Raw genomic sequence first — 19,554 nt, 5'->3', positions numbered from 1 at the left:
TCCCCTAATCCGGACCTCGGTCTATTACTGTGTACGTTTCCTATATATAATGATCAGGGTTAGCTTTTCCGTCCTTGTGGGATTAAATAACTGTTTGAAAACGATACGCATGCGTCTATTTGCATTTTGTAAGAAACAGGCTTTCTGCAAGCTTTCTAAACCTTCCTACGATATGAGATGTCCTAGAGCTTTTTTCATGCAATTAACTTATAACCATGCCAGTAAACATCTGTATTTTCATACATGATAGTTGCTAAATATCGGAACTTTTACATAGAAGTTTTCAGTGCTAGAAAGTAAGAATCCGTAAATAAGGTCTGACAGATTGTTGTTTTAATTCCGTCATTCGGTATGTCGGTTGTAACGTTGGTTTCTTATGGCGAAGGGTTTTGTCAAATGATAGATCTACGAATATATAACCAAGACGGATAGAGAGAAAAGTGGAAACGAGAAAATTGCAACAACGGCACTCAGACAATTTTGAAATCGAAAACGGAAGTTACTGCCAGTAAAACGTTCACTACCTCTCACGTTGGGGAAACCCCCTTTTTTAATATTCACAGACGACATCTTCCGGGTCGCTTCGATGAGTAACTTTTACGCAGTTTGCACCAATATACCAGTTTTACGGCCAATGTACCAGGATTATAAACTTTCTTATGTCAGCATTATGGAACTTGAATCAGCTTGTAGATAGTAGACGGGTTATTTAAGAAAAAATTGTTGAATGTATAAGTCACACAAAGCCAAACTGTATTATATCAAACGCGTGAAGACATATCGCCCCAGGCCATCTTCAATGAGTTTTCTACCTAGCATTCATAAACTTTAGGGAGACTGAGCTTCAGGTTTTGGCCTTTGAAGTTGGACATTTTGCTCACGCGACAAGATCTATTGTTTTTCAGCGGTCACCTACTTATGACCATCAAGAAATTGTATGTAACGCGTGTTGAAATCGTAGCTCTATACCGTGTTTTACGCTCTCTCTCTATATTCCCTCTTAAGCAGTCGCCAAACGTTGACGTAACCAATTGAATACTGATAATCAACAAGCTCCATTGAGTGTGCAAAGCCACATTCTCTGGGTTTATTCTAGAAATTGGCCAATGAGGGTCAAGTGAACTCCCTTCTGTTATTTTATGGGGGCCTTTTTCAAGAAAGGGGCTCCAAGAAAAGGGGTCCCCCAATAGGTACTTATTTGTGCAGACTGTTCCGTGAGAAAATGAACGTTTGTTGACGATTTGCCTCCATTTTAGAACATTCTGGGCAACTGAAAACGCCTGGGCTCCAATTACTGCCGAATGCCGGATGTTTGTCTGGTGAAATAATAGGGAGCTTAAGCAACTACGACGACGACGACGACGACGACAACGACAACGACGACGTTCTCTGCACGTGCATTACGCTTTTTAGTACATTTCTTTGACGTCCACTGCACGACTACAACGTGAAACCTCCTAATTTGACGTTTTATGGAGGACGTGGACATACGACGACGAATTTTCCTTGCTCTTTTTGAACTTGAATAAAATCCTTACGAATTCAACTCCAAGAAAAATCGCCTGTATTTGACATACTGAGCGGCTCCAAACAGACGCGATTAAGTTTTTTTTTTTTTAGCGACGTTTTCACTGCTGTCATCATCGTCGTTGCTTAAGTTCCCTTATGACTCAAACGGAGAAGAGAAAGGTAATTGACACAGTAACAGGCTATAAAAGTTCAAAGTAATTTTATAGAGCGGCCGTCAAATCAGTGTTGTTGTCAGTGTTGTTTTCGAATTCTTTATTTCCAAAAAAAAAATAGTACTTATCCTTGAGTCCACTTTTTTGCGCCCCATTTGATGTGGCAGCGTAAATTTTATGAGGTTTTTTTTTTTTCAAATTGCGGAAATCCCGCAAGGCGGCAGTCTAGAATAAACCCTGCATTCTAATGCATATCAATATAATATCTAGTAACGATTCTCAGGACATCTTTTTTTCTTTCTTTTTGTTAGTTTGTTTCACGTTTCGGATGAAAGAAAGAACGATGAAAGTACGATGTCGATTTTAAATAATTTTTAAGGCTTAAAGGTAAAAGATGAGGTCAATGAGCGGGGAGGGGGGAAGATCAACTCATTTAGCTAGTAGATAACCCTCCCCAAATCCGGACCTCAATACTTATACGTTCTCTTCGTGTATTTATTAAGATCAAAGTTGCGTATGTTTCACTTGTGGGATACTTCTACGGACTGCGCATGCGCTTTGGCTATTGTCTGACCGTTTTTTTCTTGAATTCAACTCGGAATATAACTCGCAAAGATTTCTGTGCACAAGGGTCTCGAAACCACAGCATCTTTTGTCTACAAAACATGTTTCTCCTCGGGGAAAATGTATTTTTCTTTGTTTTGGTAACCAAGAAGAACCAAAGAACCAATACTGAATAAAAATAATTATAAGTAGTGTGCGTCGCGAAGACAAAACCGTGCGTGCTTTTTTGAGCTGTTTACTTACAGATTTATTGTACTAAAAAACTGGCGCAAAGATTTAGCAACGCCGATTGTATAATGTTGTGTTCAGCTGAAAGAGCCTGAAATTATTTATACGTAGCTACACGAAAATGTCAGACTTAAGTTGATGCCCAACTTTGTATACTTAAGGATTAACTGCTAGAATACCTCAGTTCAACTCGGAACATTTTTAAACACGCAGAGATTTCTGTGCATAAAGGTTCACAAAGCACAGCATCTTTCATCTGCAAAACACGATGTCTACTTTGTGGCTCCGTATTCTCCTTGGGGAAAAATAAATATTTTTGTTTGTTTTGGGCCATGGATATGTATGATGATGAGTTTGGAACAAAAAAGAATGAAATTTAATCAAGGATAACATTGAACCATGGCAACTACCTTTCGGATTATCTGCAGAATTACAATAAGCATCTCTTTTGTATGATACTGAAAATATCTTTTCTCTCGTTTTTGAAACTTGATTTTGTATGTAGAAACTTTTAATAAATTTCAAACCAACCCCCTCCAAAAACGTTAGTTTTGCAAAACATAAAGAACAAACATGAGCAGAATAATAGACAATTTAATAACCCATTCGAAATGCTCTTATTCGTCACAACCGTAAGACCACATTACCTTATACAGTATTTTCTTCTGCTAGGGATTTGATAATATAAAGTCAAAACGAGAACGTAAACATCAGTCGATTTAGTGACGGGAAGCAGAAGATACTTTTAGAAAAACTAATGCATCTAGTGGCTCCTCCTGAAATGTTTTACAATGTGGAATTGCCCAGCAACATTTTAGGAATCCTACAGTTGAACAGTTACAACATAGATATTTCGAGCAACTGCAATATTTGCCGTCTGTCCTCTTTGAATTGAATATCATAAGAACATTTAAGCATACCCGGGGGTGATTTTAATCGAAACTTTTTATGTTTTGTCAATGTAAATGTTTGTCAGGGTGGGAAAAACCCCTAATTTGATATTCACGGATGACGTCATAGGCACTTCAAGACTGACGCCATAAATTTTTAATAAAGGCTATAGCATTGGTGTTGTAATGAAACACGATGTTTTGTGAGTACCGTCATAACATGGATGCATAGTAAAATGAAGCTTATGCAAATGCTTCGTTTCCTTTGCTTTAATCTGCAAATTAAATATTCAGAAGAATTTTCCACTCTAATTTTACAGCGACCTCCAGCAGAATAACATAAATAGTGCGCGTCGCGAAGACAACCATGCGTGCCCAAGTGACAGCTGGAGGGTTGAGCTGTTTACTTACTGCGGACTAGAATGACATATTTATTGTACTAAAATATTGGAACAAAGATTTAGCAAACTGATGGAATATATCGTGTTCAGCTGAAAGAGCCTGAAATTATTTATGAGGAAAACGTCAGCCTTAAATTAATGCCGAGCTTTCTGAGTAAATAGAAGGAAAAAAAATACTAGTAAAAAACGAGATGTATTTTCTATAACTAGTGAGAGCGTACAGCTCTTTACTTTCTTTTTATATCATAGCCCTTGAAAAATCATCGCTGATAAAGTGAATTGCGTCAAAATAGCTTGTTTCTCTTTACAAAGCGCGTTGCTAGTTAATCCTTTTCTTTGCAATCACTGAATAAGTAACTTATTTTCTTTATCAGCGGATGGTACATGTGCTGGAGTGAGATGTCATCCAGATGCAATTTGTGACGAAGAAGCATTACTTGGTCCGGTGTGCGTTTGTAGACCAGGCTACAAAGGCGATGGAAGGAAGTGCACAGGTGGAACCTACAATTTGATCTTCATTTTTCTTTGCCATGTATTATTTTTCCCTGCAGATTAAAGCATACATTCTTAAGGACCGATTTCCTTCTGTAATTCCAGCCAACTCATTTCACGAGACCCTTTCCACAAAGGCCTCATTACATTAGTTGAGCTGAAGGACTTCAAGTTCACGACCAAAGAGACGACTTCAGAATAGGGATTGCATAGATGATCAAAGGTCGTAGCCTATCGCGCTAAACTGTTAAGTCTAGTTTCCATAAGATAGTCACGGTAGTTGCAACCACACACAGTCATTTGACGTGGTCATTCGAGCCACGCGATTTAAAGTCCGTACATTTGAAGGGCAAAAGCAGTACCTGTATTTCTCAGTTATTTTTAACCCTGACTATTATTTTGCTGGCCCCGGGAATTGAAACCGTGAACTCCCACTCTACACCCAAGGATTGTACTTGACTCTTTAGCAATCGCAGCGACGTAGTCCGGCAGTGCAACGGCGATCGCTGAGATAGACTTAAGTACTAATTCAGTTTCCATATCTCTGGATCTTAATTTCTGAGTGACCGCAGCAATCATGTAAAAAACTTGACTCAACAACAATAATACTTCTCTCGTAGACATCGATGAATGCTCGGACGATGATAAGAAATGCCATCAGGAAGCTGAATGTATCAACACTTTTGGATCATACAACTGTTCTTGCAAACCTGGATTTGAAGGCGACGGATATAACTGCAGACGTAAGTGTTGCAAGCTACCTGAACACATTTCAAGGACACAACGTTTCCTTTGGCAGTTGTCCTTCAGTACTGTTGTACTTTTAGTAGCTATATTGGTGGTTTCTTGGTTATTAAAAGTCGTACTTGGCAAACTGAACAAAAAACTGGGAACAGAAACTAGGAGATTGAAAATAATAATAATCATCATCATCATCATCATCATCAACAACAACTTTATTTAAGTCTTGTAAAAACCTATTCACAAAAGAAAAAAAACTGCAGTAGGGTAATTATAGTTCCTCGCTATACACATACACGAAATTCTCAAAGCATAAGAGTTAGTTGTTTGTTAGCGCCATGATTTAATGTCTCCCCAGTGACCTCCTGAGGGACCGGCTCTACTTCCACATCATTAAAGACCATCCTTAGCATCTCTTCTTGATAATAATAATAATGATTATAATATTGAAGATTATGATCATGATAATCTGGTCGCAGGAAACAAGAAAACAGGCCCCGTCTGAATAGGATTAAAGTGGAAACCTAATGCTAATGATTTTTTTGTTCAATTCTATCACACTATATGAAAAAAAAAATGTAAAGTGAACGTTTTTGATTCTTGTCCCAGTGCATTCAAAACTGACGATATGAGGCAATTTTGAGGAGCGTTTAAATAGAGGAAAAAGTATTCCTTCGAGCCGGATTCGAACCAGCGACTTAAGGATGACAACTCAACTTCTACAGTCCTCCGCTCTACCAACTGAGCTATCGAAGGAATCGATACATAGCAGAATTGCGTTATCGGTAAACTCAAATTATTTCTCGCCGAGTCTTATGACAACGTTGTATGACATAAGGAATGATGAAAATAATAATAATAACAATAGTAATAGTAATAACAGAAGATAGAGCCATGAGTATGCACGACAACAACGACAGCGAGAAGGGAAGAAAATAAATTCAAGCATAATTTCTTTGCAGTTTTCCGGCACATGAAAACAGATTCCGTAAATCGATCAAGTGTTATCGACTACAAGTACAATCCCTAAAAGGTTTTAAAATTTTGTTGAAATTTCTGCCCGTTGTAGTCATTGTTTTGAGAGCCTTATTTGTTTTTTTAAAAACAAAGTATTTATTAGCCTCCCAAACAATATAGTCTCCTTCGCAGCCGTTTTTAGGGTCGTCACGCAACGCTCCTCCCCACTAGTTACTGGGGAGGAGCGTTACGTGACGATTCTAATAACGGCTGCGAAGTAGACTACAAATTCGATATGGAAGTAACTAAATTTGTCAAGTTGAAACGTTGGAAAGTAACCTTCTTATGTGACTTGTGTACTCATTGATCAATGGTTCGTGTCCTTATTTAAGCGGACGGAACATGCGCAGGAATCGTATGTGCAGTGGATGCTGTATGTGTGACAACGCAGAACGGCGCCCAAGTCTGTGAATGTAAAGCAGGTTTTACCGGAAATGGACTCGATTGTAGAGGTGAGCAAACTTGCAAGTTTCTCTCTAAATACAGTCTACTAACAGTTTTGAAACGATTTAATTTTCGGCTTTTCTTTTACAGTATTGATTTTGCTTGTTTGTGAAGTTCATTAATATTTACCCATTTTTTAGACATCGATGAATGCGCAAAGCTTAACCTCAAATGCCACAGGAAAGCCAAGTGTGTTAATCAGCCTGGATCTTACGTTTGTCGTTGTAATCGAGGGTATTATGGCAGCGGTTTCAATTGTTCGAGTAAGTAATTACCCATCGCAAAGGCAACATCAATCTTTAATAATAATAATAATAATAATACTAATAATAATAATAATAATAATAATAATAATAATAATAATAATAATAATGCACTTTATTTAAAGAAGGTAGCACTGAATAGTTACAGAAACTAGTAAACTTGTGATCCTCTATCAAGCGGATCTCTCAAGCGCATCAACTGCCCATTCAATGATCTATTATTTTCATTTATCTTGTCGCCCCATGTAACAGAATCCAAGACAGTCTTGGATTCTGGATTCTACGCCGTGGATTCCTGATTCCAGGTATTATCTTGCAGTCTTTGTTGGATTCTGGATTTCAATCGTTTGTGAGCTTCCGGATTCCTTGAGTTGTATTCCGGGTTCCAAAGCCTAACATCCCGGAATACAAGAGAAAAAATTCCGTATCCCGGATTCCACAAGCAAAAATTTCCCGGGTTCTGGAATCCAGATTCCCCTACATTGGGCGATATCTTATTTAAGACGTCGTGCAAAAAAGCAAAGTAAATGAACTGAAAAATCATTGTACACAACGGCCAAGCTAATGATTATAATAGGCCCAACTTATTGAGCTGTTTTCCTACCGAAAAGATATTTTGTGTACATTGTACATTCTGACATTTGAACATTTAACCAAGGTATTCAGATCAACATTGTTGCACCTCATATTTTAGCAACTAAAGAGACACAGTCAGTTAATATTCATGCGCATTAGATACCAGTTTTTAGCTTATTTGCAGATCACAAGATACCTAATTCATACTGTTTTTAACCAAATATGATAAATTGTATCTCGCCATTGCGCCACCCTAGTTCCCCTAAATGGACAATGCTACTAATTACTTAGTCAAAGGTTGTGCCTTGACCACATCTTTCCTGCCATGCATAAGTCAAACGCTGCAACTCAGTATTTGATCTGCAATATTTGATCGTAATTTTCCTCATGGTTAGGTGATGGAACGTGTGAAGGGGTGGTTTGTGACTACAACGCTGACTGTATAGAAATAAGTAATGACATAGATCCAGATAAGGAGTGCCGATGTAAAACAGGCTTTACAGGGAACGGAGAAATTTGTACCGGTGAGTAATTTTACATGTTGTGAGAGATTACCATAAAACAAACGGTGTTCGGTCGAGATTTTTTAACAGTGTTTCTAACTTTGTGCCTTACAGTAAGCCAAGAAAAAGGATCTAGGAAATAAAGCCTCGTTCAGACCGCGTGACACCCCCTTTCAACATTTTTGTGAGATGGGGTGACATGTCGCGCGAAAAGTTACGAAAACTTTGTTCTTTTGTTGTCGAAATGCTGGAGCCGTTTACAAAGTTCTCTCCACTTTGTCATATTTGCGCAAGGCCAGTGCATTTTCTTTTTCTTTTGTGAGGATTGATACACTAAACGTTGTGACCGCTTGATCTAGCATGTCCTTGAAAACTCCCACAATTCTCTCGGCATTTGGAAGCTGTCTGACCCGCTCTTTCAAAATAGTTGTCTGGCCGACCGCTGTGTATCCACGTTTTCCTTTTGTGATCATATAATGCGGTTATCTATCTATGTTTGTCACGGGAGAATGTTATGACATCTGGATTATTCATGGTATTCTTACTCTCTCTTTGCGACCTTATCAACCAGCCCGAATGAAAAGGATGAGTGAGTGAGAGTTAACTCTCTCAATTGACACTCTCTGAGATTGTGGACCCTTTTATACCCCTTTTCGTCCCAAGAATGATCAAAATCAATTTTCTCTTAAGAATTTCAATACATAATCAAGAGAAAAGGTTTCTGAGAGTTAATAAAATAATCCCCATAGGAAAAATGCTTTGATCTTTTGTAAAATTCTCTCAACTTATTCCCTAAAGAAATGTATCGTAATCATTTTATGTGAATTCGCATGTACATCTGCAACAAACGTCGCGCTACTGCCGTGCTAAGCTGGCTCGACTGCAGCACGACACTAGCACGACTTGATTTCAGACGTCGAATTTGATTCAGTCAAATAGAATGGCTGTTCTCAGTTGCCGAAAACAAAATACAAAAATAAAGAAATGATTGAGCAAACTTTTAAATGTTTTCTAATGTATTCATAACTTCTGAATTGAGTTCGGCACGGCAGTAGCTCGGCGTTTGAAGCTAAGTGGAGCTACTGCCGTGCTTAAGTCGAATTTAATTCGATCAATTTAGTTCGGCACGGCAGTAGCACGACGTTTGAAACGGGCCTTAGCCTACGCACAAGGCGAATATTTACTTGTCACCTTTTCTTGTTAGACATAGACGAGTGTGAAGATCCTACTGTGTGTCCTGATAAGGCAGACTGCTTCAACATGGCAGGTTCCTTTATGTGTCATTGTTTACCAGGGTACAAAATGGTTGGACAAACGTGTAAAAGTATGTATTTTTTTATCACGAGGTTTCGTTTCAAGGCGCCCTACAATTGGCGACCCTAACAAATGATAGTCAGATTGTTACCATAAAATTTGTTACTACTAAGAAAAACGTGTATCGCGGGGGGTAGGTTTTGGCACTTAAAGAGTTAAGGGTAGTCGGGGCACTTAAGCGGGGAGGGGGGGGATTGTATAACGGGGATGGCGTTTTTCACAGTTTTTCTTTCGTTGGTGGTCTTCGTAGAGAGGAGTCTCAAAACAGAGAGAGTGTGGGACTTTTCTTAGAACTTAAAATAACCAGTTTCCGAGTAATGTACATAAACTTTTTTTTTTTTTTTTTTAACAGAGGAATGCAAATTCTGTCTGAATGGTGGGTCATGCACTGAGAACAATACATGTCTTTGTCCTCCTGGCTTTTCGGGCAAAAGATGCCAATGGCGTAAGTATAATCTAATATAATGATCGAATTAGACTGTTTGTGTGTGTTGTCGAGGTTTTAGAAGTGCGTGAAGAAATGTTTCTTAAATATGTTTTTCGGTTAGAGGGCTCGAAATATATTTGGGACTGTTTCTTGTCGTGTTGACCGGGCAAATAAATTTAAAGCACGGTCACGTCTCTCTTCTGACCAGGCAAAATGCTAAAGATAACACTAGCCTAACAAGCCTCTTAAAACGTAATGGTGTAAGAATATTTTGTTATGGTGGTGGTGGTGGTGGTCGTTGTGGCCGGTCAAAATGGCCGGCAAAACGGAAACTTTGTCCGGACGAATGGTCATCTTGGCGGAACGTTGTTGGTTGACCTGTAGTTACTTCGAGCCCTGCGGGTAACGAAAAATAATTGTTGCTTTATGCTGTTGTCCATACCGACACTACAAAAATTTGAGTTTGCGACCATTCTAGAAAGAGCACTTTGTAACATCGCTTCTGGTAATAAGAATTACAGATGCTTCGTTTTTGCATACCAGGGGCGTAGTCAGCTTTTTGACTGGTTGTAGACCCGGCTAACTTTCATTTCTACATATCTTGAAAATTACACGCTTGACTAGTACGCACTGACCTCACCAACACTTTGAGCTCTTAAGCTTTTTAGTTCATCCCAACAACGCATAATTTATTACAAACGGTAGAGTGATCAAACCAAAAATTTGTAGGCCCGGGCCTACAGGTCTATGGGCTGGCTATGCCCCTGCATACAAAGTTTATACTTACTCTTATAGTCTATAAGACTCGAAGAGCACCGATAATATATAGATTTAGCCAGGGCTAAAAGCGAAGCTCTCGATAATATTTACAGTTTGTTCAAACAAAATATAAAATCGTGTAATGCTAAGCGGCTAAAGCATGCAACGCCGGAAAAAGGTGAAAACAACAATAGGTCTAATTAGCAAAAGCAACTTTGCACGTGCAGCACACTTTTTTGTACATTTCTTTGCCTTTGTTTTGCACGACTACAACGTGAAACTTCCAGAAATTTTTTAGTTACACGTTTTATGGAGGAAATGTCGTACGTGTTCCCGTTCACCTTTTTTCACTGCCGCTCATTTTCACCTCGCATTGGTGGCCGCTAGCATTTCTCATTTTGTCACCGCCGCTACAAAATTTTCATGTTGTTTTTCCAACCAAAAAATGTCTCCTTTGTTTTTTATCTCTCGCTCTAAATCCCTGTCGCCCTTTTTCTCGTTAACCGTCGCTAGCCTGCCGCCCTCTTTCTCTGTTCCTGTCCTTCTCTAGCTCTATATTCCAAATTTGTGGACATGACGATTTATCTAAGCCTAATACTTTAGACAACACGAATGCAGAAACATTTACCGTTTTCCGTTATCGTCTTAATTGACTCTTTTGTTGTCTCTGCTTTACAAGACGCCGGTGGCCATGCGATTTCCCGCCAAAATAACCTAGAGTTGCATTTGGGTTACCATACCTGTTGATTGAGTTATTTTACATTGGTATGACTCTGGTGCGGACGGACAGTCTCTCGGGCGGGCCGGTCGGCTGTCAGTGTACGGTCACGTGATTACCAAATTTTCTCGGATGGGTAGATTACTTCATTTCCTTACCCATGGTGCTCCGCTGGCGCGCTTCGCGCTCGAGAGCTCCGCTAATAAGGCTCTTGTATTAGGGTTGCTATACTTTCTCACGGTCGTGGTTACCCAAGGCAGCTCATTTTAGCAAATTTTGTATTGTTTTTTTTTTTTTTTAGATGGCGAAGCATCACTAATCTATAGCAAAGGCAACAGCATTCAACGCTTGTCCCTTCCTCCTCGACCCAACGATGTGGGAATCATTTACCAGCGCCCAGGAGCTGTGCATGTAGGCGTCGACTATGATTGCGTAGAGCAGATGGTGTACTGGACGGAGGTCATAAAAGGGACTATCGTGCGGGCAAAGTATGACGGAAGCGACATGGAGGTTATTGTTAACAGCGGGAAAACTACAAGCCCCGAAGGTAAAATAAAGATTTCATCTTCAATAGAGCTTAAATTTGAAGGAGCACAATCTAGGAAATTTTGTCATAGAGTTGTTCAACTTATGAGCTAATATCATAATGTTTTCGCTTACACTAGCGGCACCTTCAAAACGAGGAGCGGTACATTTCAAATCAGTTCGCTTGTTATGTTTTAGTCGATTATTTTGACACAATTCCAATGAAATTATGTTTTAATGTTCTGATTAAATCCCTCTTGGGTTTCTGTTTTCCAAACTACGCGAAAGATTTTAAACCTAAACTAGTAAGAAGCACTTCCTACCACGGACTGCATCATCGAGTTATAAAATGAATAGAGCAAGCTTGACTTCATGCACAGTGTTAATCATAGAAGCCAAATTTTATTCTTAAGTGTAGAAACAGGCTACGTGTGGGCAACGCGCTACGTTTGGGCAACGCGCCAAGCTGTAGGAGGCCATAGATTCAGTACCAATTTTCTAAACCAAAAATTTAAAACAAGAATCTATAGTTAATGAAGGATTGTTGGATATATTAGCCTATATTGACTACTGTTTATTTGAACTAGCTCGTACTTTTGTAACTCAATGTTGTGCCTTGTAAAGTATTCATGCGTTGTTCTTTGACAGGAATTGCAGTTGATTGGCTAGGAAGAAATATTTATTGGACCGATTCGCGCCTGGATGCCATTCAGGTAGCGAATCTCGATGGAAGTCAAAGAAAGACACTCATCTCGTCAGATCTGAGGAATCCTCGAGCCATCATTGTCGATCCGCCCAATGGGTGAGACTCGTTTCTTTACTACAGATTTACGACGAGTAGCCTGTGTATAGCCGACCCTTTCCCTCAAAAAAGAGGCGGCTGTACAGAGGCTTTACGAAAAACAAAGTCTAATAGCCTATGATATTGTCCTATGTGACCTTTTCTTGAATGCCCTGCATCTCACCAAAACGATAGTGAATTCAGCTTTTTCCGATAACATCGCAAATGTGGTGAGAAAAGGAAGCAACTATACAACGAGGTAACTAACTGCTGTTTAGTCTGTTGTTTCCCATCCCGCTAAGGGGATGCAGCCGTTGTACTGTAGTTGATCTCTTTTTTGTTAAAAGTGTTTACTGTCTCAATAATGGTGTTGACACATCCATTGAACTGATTCAGAGATGTGCCCTTTTGGGGTCAGCAAGGATCCTTAAGAAAGTGTTGGAGATGTAGATGAGGGAACAAAAGTAAAATGAAGGATGCTTCTTGGCTTCCCTAGGCATCTGGTTGTTGCCCGGAGCCAATTAAACCAGACTTAACACCTTTATCTGAGAGTGTTAGCAATAATATTAATGATGATGACGATGACGATGACGATGACGATGACGATGACGATGACGATGACGATGACGATGACGATGACGATGACGATGACGACGATGACGATGACGATGATGATGATAGTATCAGTATGATAAAATCAAAGTGTTGTAAGACTTCAACATACAGTGCGACCACATAATAGAGGCTAGAAGACCGGTTATTGTGTTTGTGGGAAAGGAGGATAGAGTCCGTAAAATAATAGATGTTACCGTACCAGCTGATCGCAGACTTTACTCAAAGAAGAGTGAAAAAATTAAGAAGTATCATGATCTCAAGCGTGAGATATAAACGATGTGGGCTATGCGAAAGGTGGAGGTGATACCAGTTGTTGTTGGGAGCAATCGGTGCAGAAGACCGCATTACGAGGAATTGCAAGAATACTACGAGGAGAGAACAAAATCTAATATTAACAATACCACTCAGTTTTTTGTTCCCAGAATATCAGAGGCAGTTTGTGTGAATTTGGTCTTCTTAAGCGAAATGGCTTCAGAAAATTTGGCATGAGTGAACTCTTTCTTAAACAATGGAATATTCTTAATTACCTTTTCCTTTTTTATCTTTACTTAAGGAAAATGTACTGGGCAGACTGGGGTCGAAATCGCCCAAAAATAGAAGTAGCAAACATGGATGGATCCGATCGCCGAGTATTGGTGCAATCTCCGGCACTCAAAGTTCCAAACGGCTTGACTCTTGTGCAATCCACAAATGAACTGTGCTATTGCGATGCAGGTGTAAAGGAGATCTGTTGTGTGAATTTAGGCGATCTGAGTATGCGTAAAGTGGTTCGTCGAGCGCTCTATCCATTTGGCATAACCAACTTCAATAGAACGCTGTTCTGGACCGACTGGAGACAGGGAAGGATCCAGAGAATGGGATTAAGCGCTGAAACTCGAGATGCACCTCTTAGATCATTCGTAGGTAGTAGCGGAAAAATCTTTGACATCAAGGCAGTACAACCTTGTGAAAAAACGGGTAGGTGGATATCTATGTTTTCCTTTAGTGTTTACTGATGAATGATCCTGGTAGGAAAGAAAAACTTGGCTTGACAATAACAGGAAAGGGAACGTCTGGTAATTCTTGAAAGCACAGACAGTCTTATGTCTTCTTATTGCCCAGTTCTTTGCCTTTTATGAAAATCAATGAATTTGCTGCTACGCCATGTTTTGGGCATCCCTATTCCCAAAACCCTAGTGATATGGGCATCCCCTGTAACCCTGACCCTAACTTTAAGCCAAATCGCTAAGGTAATATGAAAATGGGATGCCCATATCACTAGGATTTTCGGAATGAGGATGCCCAAAACGCGGGAATGCCCACATCACTGTAAAATCGCCACCTTAGAAGCGAGGAAACTGGGCCGAGTTAACTCTCGCAAAGACTTCTGGGACTGTTTCTGAGGACAGGAAAAAATAGGCCAATTGCTGACCTGCGCGCGGTCACAATCTGAGAAGTCTTTGCAAAAGATTACTCGGCACAGATTCCTTCTCGTTTGTTATTTAGCGAATTGTTTTAATTTACCAATAAAGAGGTGCCACTTCACTTTTTTTTAATATGTTCTAAAAGGCCTTGCTGTTTGTGGTGGTATTGAATCTACACTTGAAATATCTTGCTTGAGAAAAGATCAGCTCTAAAAAAAATAACGCCAGCAATTTTGTGGCTTGAAATTGCCTGCGACTAAAAAAACACACGTATAAAGAATTTTCATTAAAAATTTTTCCTTCCTTTTCAGCCCTCAAATACGAGAATCCGTGCGATGTTGCAAACGATGGCTGTTCGGGTTTGTGTTTATTAAAAGCAAAAAGTTTCTCATGTTTATGCCCCGATGGACTTCATCCTATTAAAGAGGGAAACGTTACAAAATGTGCAGGTAAGGCAGACGAAGGTGACATTAAACCGTAGAAGCGACCTTGATTGAAGTTGTACAGTATAAACAACCTAAGCATGAGAGCGATCGCATCGGGAGCGACAGAAGAGCAATTGGATTAATCAAGAAAACGATGTCTTTGCATTTGTTTTACACATGCAAAGACAAAGTATAGGGGATGTGCAAGTTTGACATCGCTTTGTTTCCTTGGACAAGAATCTTCGCTCCACTTAGTCCCTATAACCACTTTAACCAATCCTAAAAGAGGAGCTCCCGCATTAGACTGGCTGCTTACTTAAAACAGTGAACTCTAGACCATTCCAAAAAATGACAAATAGTTGATTGGCACCAATGACGATCGGTACAAGCACACCTTCTTTACAATTCGACAGACGCTTTAGATCTTTGTAGCTTTTGCAGTAACTCTTTGCTTTAACTCTTCTAAGACAACTTGGAGGCCCGTTTCCTTGGTCTTATACTTATGTTCTAGTACACCTTGAACTCTCCTCTTAGTAGGTCCCCTCCTTAACATACAATTCAGCGGTCTAATGTCTTCTCTGAGTTCATCAATCTGTTTCTTTAGCCTTTGTTTCAATGGTGGTTCTTTTCGGGCGCCCTTTGTTCTTCCTTTCTTTACGCCCAACGATCTCCCAACAACAAACGCAGCTGCCCTTATCAGATTGTTTGTTTCGAGAATGTCCCTTGTTGTAATATAACTCAAAACGTCATCTAGCTCCTGAACTTTCTGCCTCACTTTTCGTCCGTCTAGCCTACGCAAGTTGTATGGTTTTGTATTACTCCCCTGTTCAAATTAGTATTTCAAGCGCCAGATTGATGTACTCATCATCTAGTCCATCCCTGTGCATTTTCGATCCGATAGATACGGCAGTATGTATTGTTTTCATTCATTGAGGATCTTCAAACTCAGGTTGTAAAGAGTTGTAGTGATCTGTAATGTCTCCATGATTCTCTGGAGCAACTTCTGTCATTTGCTCATTTGATGCACCACATTGGTCAATTTCCCTCCTCAGTTCTTCCATTTCTAGGTCAGAAAGCTATTTGTTAACTTTAATTGTACTTACCTGGTCGGCAAGCCTTTGCTTACTACATTCAAATACACCAATATCATTTCTCCAGATATTTGACATACGCTTCCCTTCCCCGCTTCTAGATGGCTCACTCCTCAAGTAGCATTCCTTCACAAGCTTGTTCACGTCCTCGTCCATGAAACTCTTGCATTCACTCCTTTTGTACCCTGATTGTTCTAGTCATCCACAGGACCATTGCTTCCTGATCAGAGCCTTTGCTCTTGCTCTCTTTGTCCGGGAGGTTATCCAACCGTATGCTCAGAGTAGCTAACTTATTATTATTATTATTATTATTATTATTATTATTATTATTATTATTATTATTATTTATTATTTTATTTATTTTATTTTTTTTACTCTTTTACTAAAAAATCATGTTGATAATGATGTTTTCTTTCTCCCACAGAAAAATGTGACAGCCCATTGGGAATGGAAAATGGACTGATCGAAAATAAGCAACTATCAGCCCATTCAGCCTGGGACAATAATTACCAACGCTATGGCTCGTCACGCGCTCGGCTGCACCTCAATGAATGGCCTCAAGGCTGGAGAGCGCAGATAAATGACCCATCACCATGGCTACAAATTGACTTACTTTGGACCCATACAGTGACTGCCGTGGCAACTCAGGGGTATGGGAGCAAGGGCGCAAAGGAATGGGTAAAGACCTACGTGCTCTTGACATCACGTGATGGTAAGAGGTGGTACACATACAGGGAACGAGGAAGGAAACGGGTAAGACGATTGGAAATGAAATCAGTGTTAAACTTAAGGAATAATTTTATTTTAAATTTATTTTGCAATTTTGTCTACTGTTATACAAGAATAGTAGTTTAAATTATATTATACTACTACATGAGAAATTTCTGCAATTTGATTGGTTTAGAGCAGTGGTATTTCAGCTTAATTTGAAATACCTACATGTGAAAATTAGAAACCTTTTGCGGGTAGTAGTATAAACAAATAATAGCATGATTTGTACGTGATATTTGGCATAAATATTACTCGTGATATTTCAAAATTGTCTCAAATTTCACTCGCCTAACGGCTCGTGAAATTACGTATAACAATTTTGAAATATGACTCGTGGTATTTATGCCAAATATCACTACAAACCATGCTATTACCTATACAAATATATTAAGATATGATAACAAGTGGCGAGGAAACCTAGTTGAAACCGCGTTTATTGCTCAAGATTAGCTTTCCTAGCTCAAGAAACAAAAATAATGCAAGAATCTAAAAAGAAAGACGTCTCAATTAATAATTTGTTTCTGTAAACTTTTTTAATCTATGGAGTAATAAATGACTACTCACCGAAGAAAGACGTAGTGGGTCTAAAGCCAGTTGTGAGTTTGGTAATGATTCCAAATAACCTGTAATTGGGTACCTCTTGTTTGCGGTGTTGAAAATTTGCAGTTACTTGAAAAGTGGCCGAGATCACTTTCCATAAAGTGTTCCTTGCAAACTCTTTAGGTAAATAGTGAATAGCGCACATTGTCATCGTGACTGTCTTAAACTCAAAAAAAAAATCCATCCAAACCTATGAAAAAATTCTTTGATGCTGCTTGGTTTCAAAAGTAAAACAAGCAGAAAAGATAACAAGCAGTATTTTATTCAGGATAGTATGAATGTCACTTTTAGATTAGAACTCAAAACTTTTTTCTTCTTTGTCCAAGTTATCGATTTTGTTCGCAGTTAATTGTAATCCTTACATTCTCATTTTCGACGATTTCATTTTTACCCCATCAGGTTTTTATTGGAAATGTTGACACAAGTTCAGTGGTCCAGAATAAACTAAAGATGCCTCAGATAACTCGCTGGATTAGAATTGTTCCACGATCTTGGAATAATCACATTGGAATGCGAGTAGAATTATATGGTTGCGGAGTTTACCATCGGTATGTGTTGAGCTTGATGTTACGCATGCTCAAAAGTGATTTACTCAACTTAAATAGGGAGTATGAAAGTGGAAATGATCCTCGCAGTTGAATAAACAACCTAAACGGTTGGGAAAAAAACCGCTTAGGTTGTTTATTCAACTGCGAGGATTATTTCCACTTTCATATCTTTATCCGCAGTTCAAAATATGAGTCATTTCATGGAATTATTTCCATTCATGTCATTACTAGGGAACTTAAGAAAAGGCGTTTTTGAGCGACTCACATCAACACTAAGTGAGTCCTTTTCCTTTAAATATACCTTGCTGCTACCAAATTAGTGTTGTTAAGTGTCTTCACTCTTGCAAAGGCGATTTTCCCAAACATTTGGGGAAAAACAATGACCAATTATGCGAAAATTCCACTTCCACAATCTTCTCTTTTTAAGATCCCTAATTTTTCTGTCTAAAGGTAATTTTACATGGGGTGATTCGCAACCACTATTTTTAGACCGACAAAGTTGTGCTGTAAGTTGATACCGTGTACCATAGGACCCCAAACGATTTTCGACGCAATTTTTGCGTGCATGTTTTTTAGCCATCCTCAAGAACTCCCAACGCCAACTCGTAATTTTTTCTTTAATTTGTTTGCACTTTATCGTAATCCCTCCCCCCGCCTCCCTTTCACTCCTTTTCTGACCCAGCTGTCTTCGCCGGGAGCAATCAGCATACGCGCGCGAGGTATGGTTCGTTTATCAATACCTTTGTTTGCTTAGGAATGCCTTACGTTGAAGTATAAACCAAAGGACCTCTCAGCTTTACGGAAACAGGCCTCTGGTACAGACAATTTCAAGAACCATCTCCAGATGTTCAAGTGACTTATAATTCAAGCCTACGGGAGATTTTTTTTTTGTAAATTGTAATTGTTGTGCTGTTTGCTTTGTAAGAGGAATGAGTTATTTACTTCTTGTTGCTAAGAACAGCACCCATGGCTTTTAATTTATTTGGAAAGGCTAAAAACTGAGGTACGAATATTACCTTGGATTGGCTGAACGAAACGCACCGGATCTTCAGTCAAGTTAAAGTGCACACTGAAGATCACAATAAACTGGAATCATTAAGCTAAGTTTCTCTATTGCACACGGCCGCTTCTCTGTGATTATCATGTATCATTCGTTTTCAAATTTATATTATAGAGTTTTTAATATAAACAAATGAAGAACTGCCTTTGCTTGTTAATTCCTTATTAAGAAGAAAATAGAAAGCAAAACATGCTAGCTAAAAGGTAGCAATTTGTATACACGTGTATGACACTGGGATGAGTGCCGATTATTCATGCCAAACTTATTATCATGTGCTATCTATGTTTTGTACTTCTGCTTTTAGAAACAAAGTGTTAAATAGAATTTCCTATCGTAGAATTATTATGATAGACAATACATGTACTGTGTTTCTAAAAATCTTGATAGAGGAACGAAAACTTCTTTAACATTTATATAGGAAAAATTTACTGCCTTTAATACCCCAGTTTGATGTTTTTAATTCACTCATTTATATACAAGACTGAATGAAAAGGAATATATGTTACAGTCAACTTTCGAATATCATTTCGTAACTAAATTACACTAAACGAAGCTTGTGTGATGGAATAACTAGTTAATCATTTTGAAATATTCTACTTTTTAATAAAGAAAAATGTATTTTGGCCGTAGCGCTTATTATCGAGGGTATTGTATTTTAGTAAAACATCAATAATAATTTATACCAGTCTGTTACCAAGTGCCATCAAGAAAGCCCA

The 19,554-nt window shown here is 38.9% G+C and overlaps 1 protein-coding gene and 1 non-coding gene across 2 annotated transcripts in view; one reads left to right on the top strand and one right to left on the bottom strand.

Moving 5' to 3' along the window:
* Nucleotides 1-19,266, top strand: part of LOC140944341 (uncharacterized) — a 67,469-nt gene extending 48,203 nt beyond the window's left edge. The window contains exons 37-50 of the mRNA XM_073393506.1: nucleotides 4,140-4,259; nucleotides 4,878-5,000; nucleotides 6,348-6,467; nucleotides 6,600-6,722; nucleotides 7,694-7,822; nucleotides 9,006-9,125; nucleotides 9,468-9,560; nucleotides 11,321-11,566; nucleotides 12,193-12,346; nucleotides 13,494-13,897; nucleotides 14,655-14,792; nucleotides 16,284-16,612; nucleotides 17,630-17,778; nucleotides 18,533-19,266. Of these exons, the coding sequence (XP_073249607.1) occupies nucleotides 4,140-4,259; nucleotides 4,878-5,000; nucleotides 6,348-6,467; nucleotides 6,600-6,722; nucleotides 7,694-7,822; nucleotides 9,006-9,125; nucleotides 9,468-9,560; nucleotides 11,321-11,566; nucleotides 12,193-12,346; nucleotides 13,494-13,897; nucleotides 14,655-14,792; nucleotides 16,284-16,612; nucleotides 17,630-17,778; nucleotides 18,533-18,548 (2,264 nt within the window). The 3' untranslated portion in view covers nucleotides 18,549-19,266. The remainder of the gene's footprint in view (nucleotides 1-4,139; nucleotides 4,260-4,877; nucleotides 5,001-6,347; nucleotides 6,468-6,599; nucleotides 6,723-7,693; nucleotides 7,823-9,005; nucleotides 9,126-9,467; nucleotides 9,561-11,320; nucleotides 11,567-12,192; nucleotides 12,347-13,493; nucleotides 13,898-14,654; nucleotides 14,793-16,283; nucleotides 16,613-17,629; nucleotides 17,779-18,532) is intronic.
* Trnay-gua (transfer RNA tyrosine (anticodon GUA)) lies at nucleotides 5,669-5,754 on the bottom strand. Its single transcript is given in 2 exon segments — nucleotides 5,669-5,704; nucleotides 5,718-5,754. It is a non-coding gene; the product is annotated as a tRNA-Tyr (tRNA).
* Nucleotides 19,267-19,554: the final 288 nt, after the last annotated feature.

This window comes from Porites lutea, chromosome 7 (genome assembly GCF_958299795.1).
Source record: "Porites lutea chromosome 7, jaPorLute2.1, whole genome shotgun sequence".
NCBI lineage: Eukaryota > Metazoa > Cnidaria > Anthozoa > Scleractinia > Poritidae > Porites > Porites lutea.
This window is presented reverse-complemented; position numbering and strand designations above follow the sequence as displayed.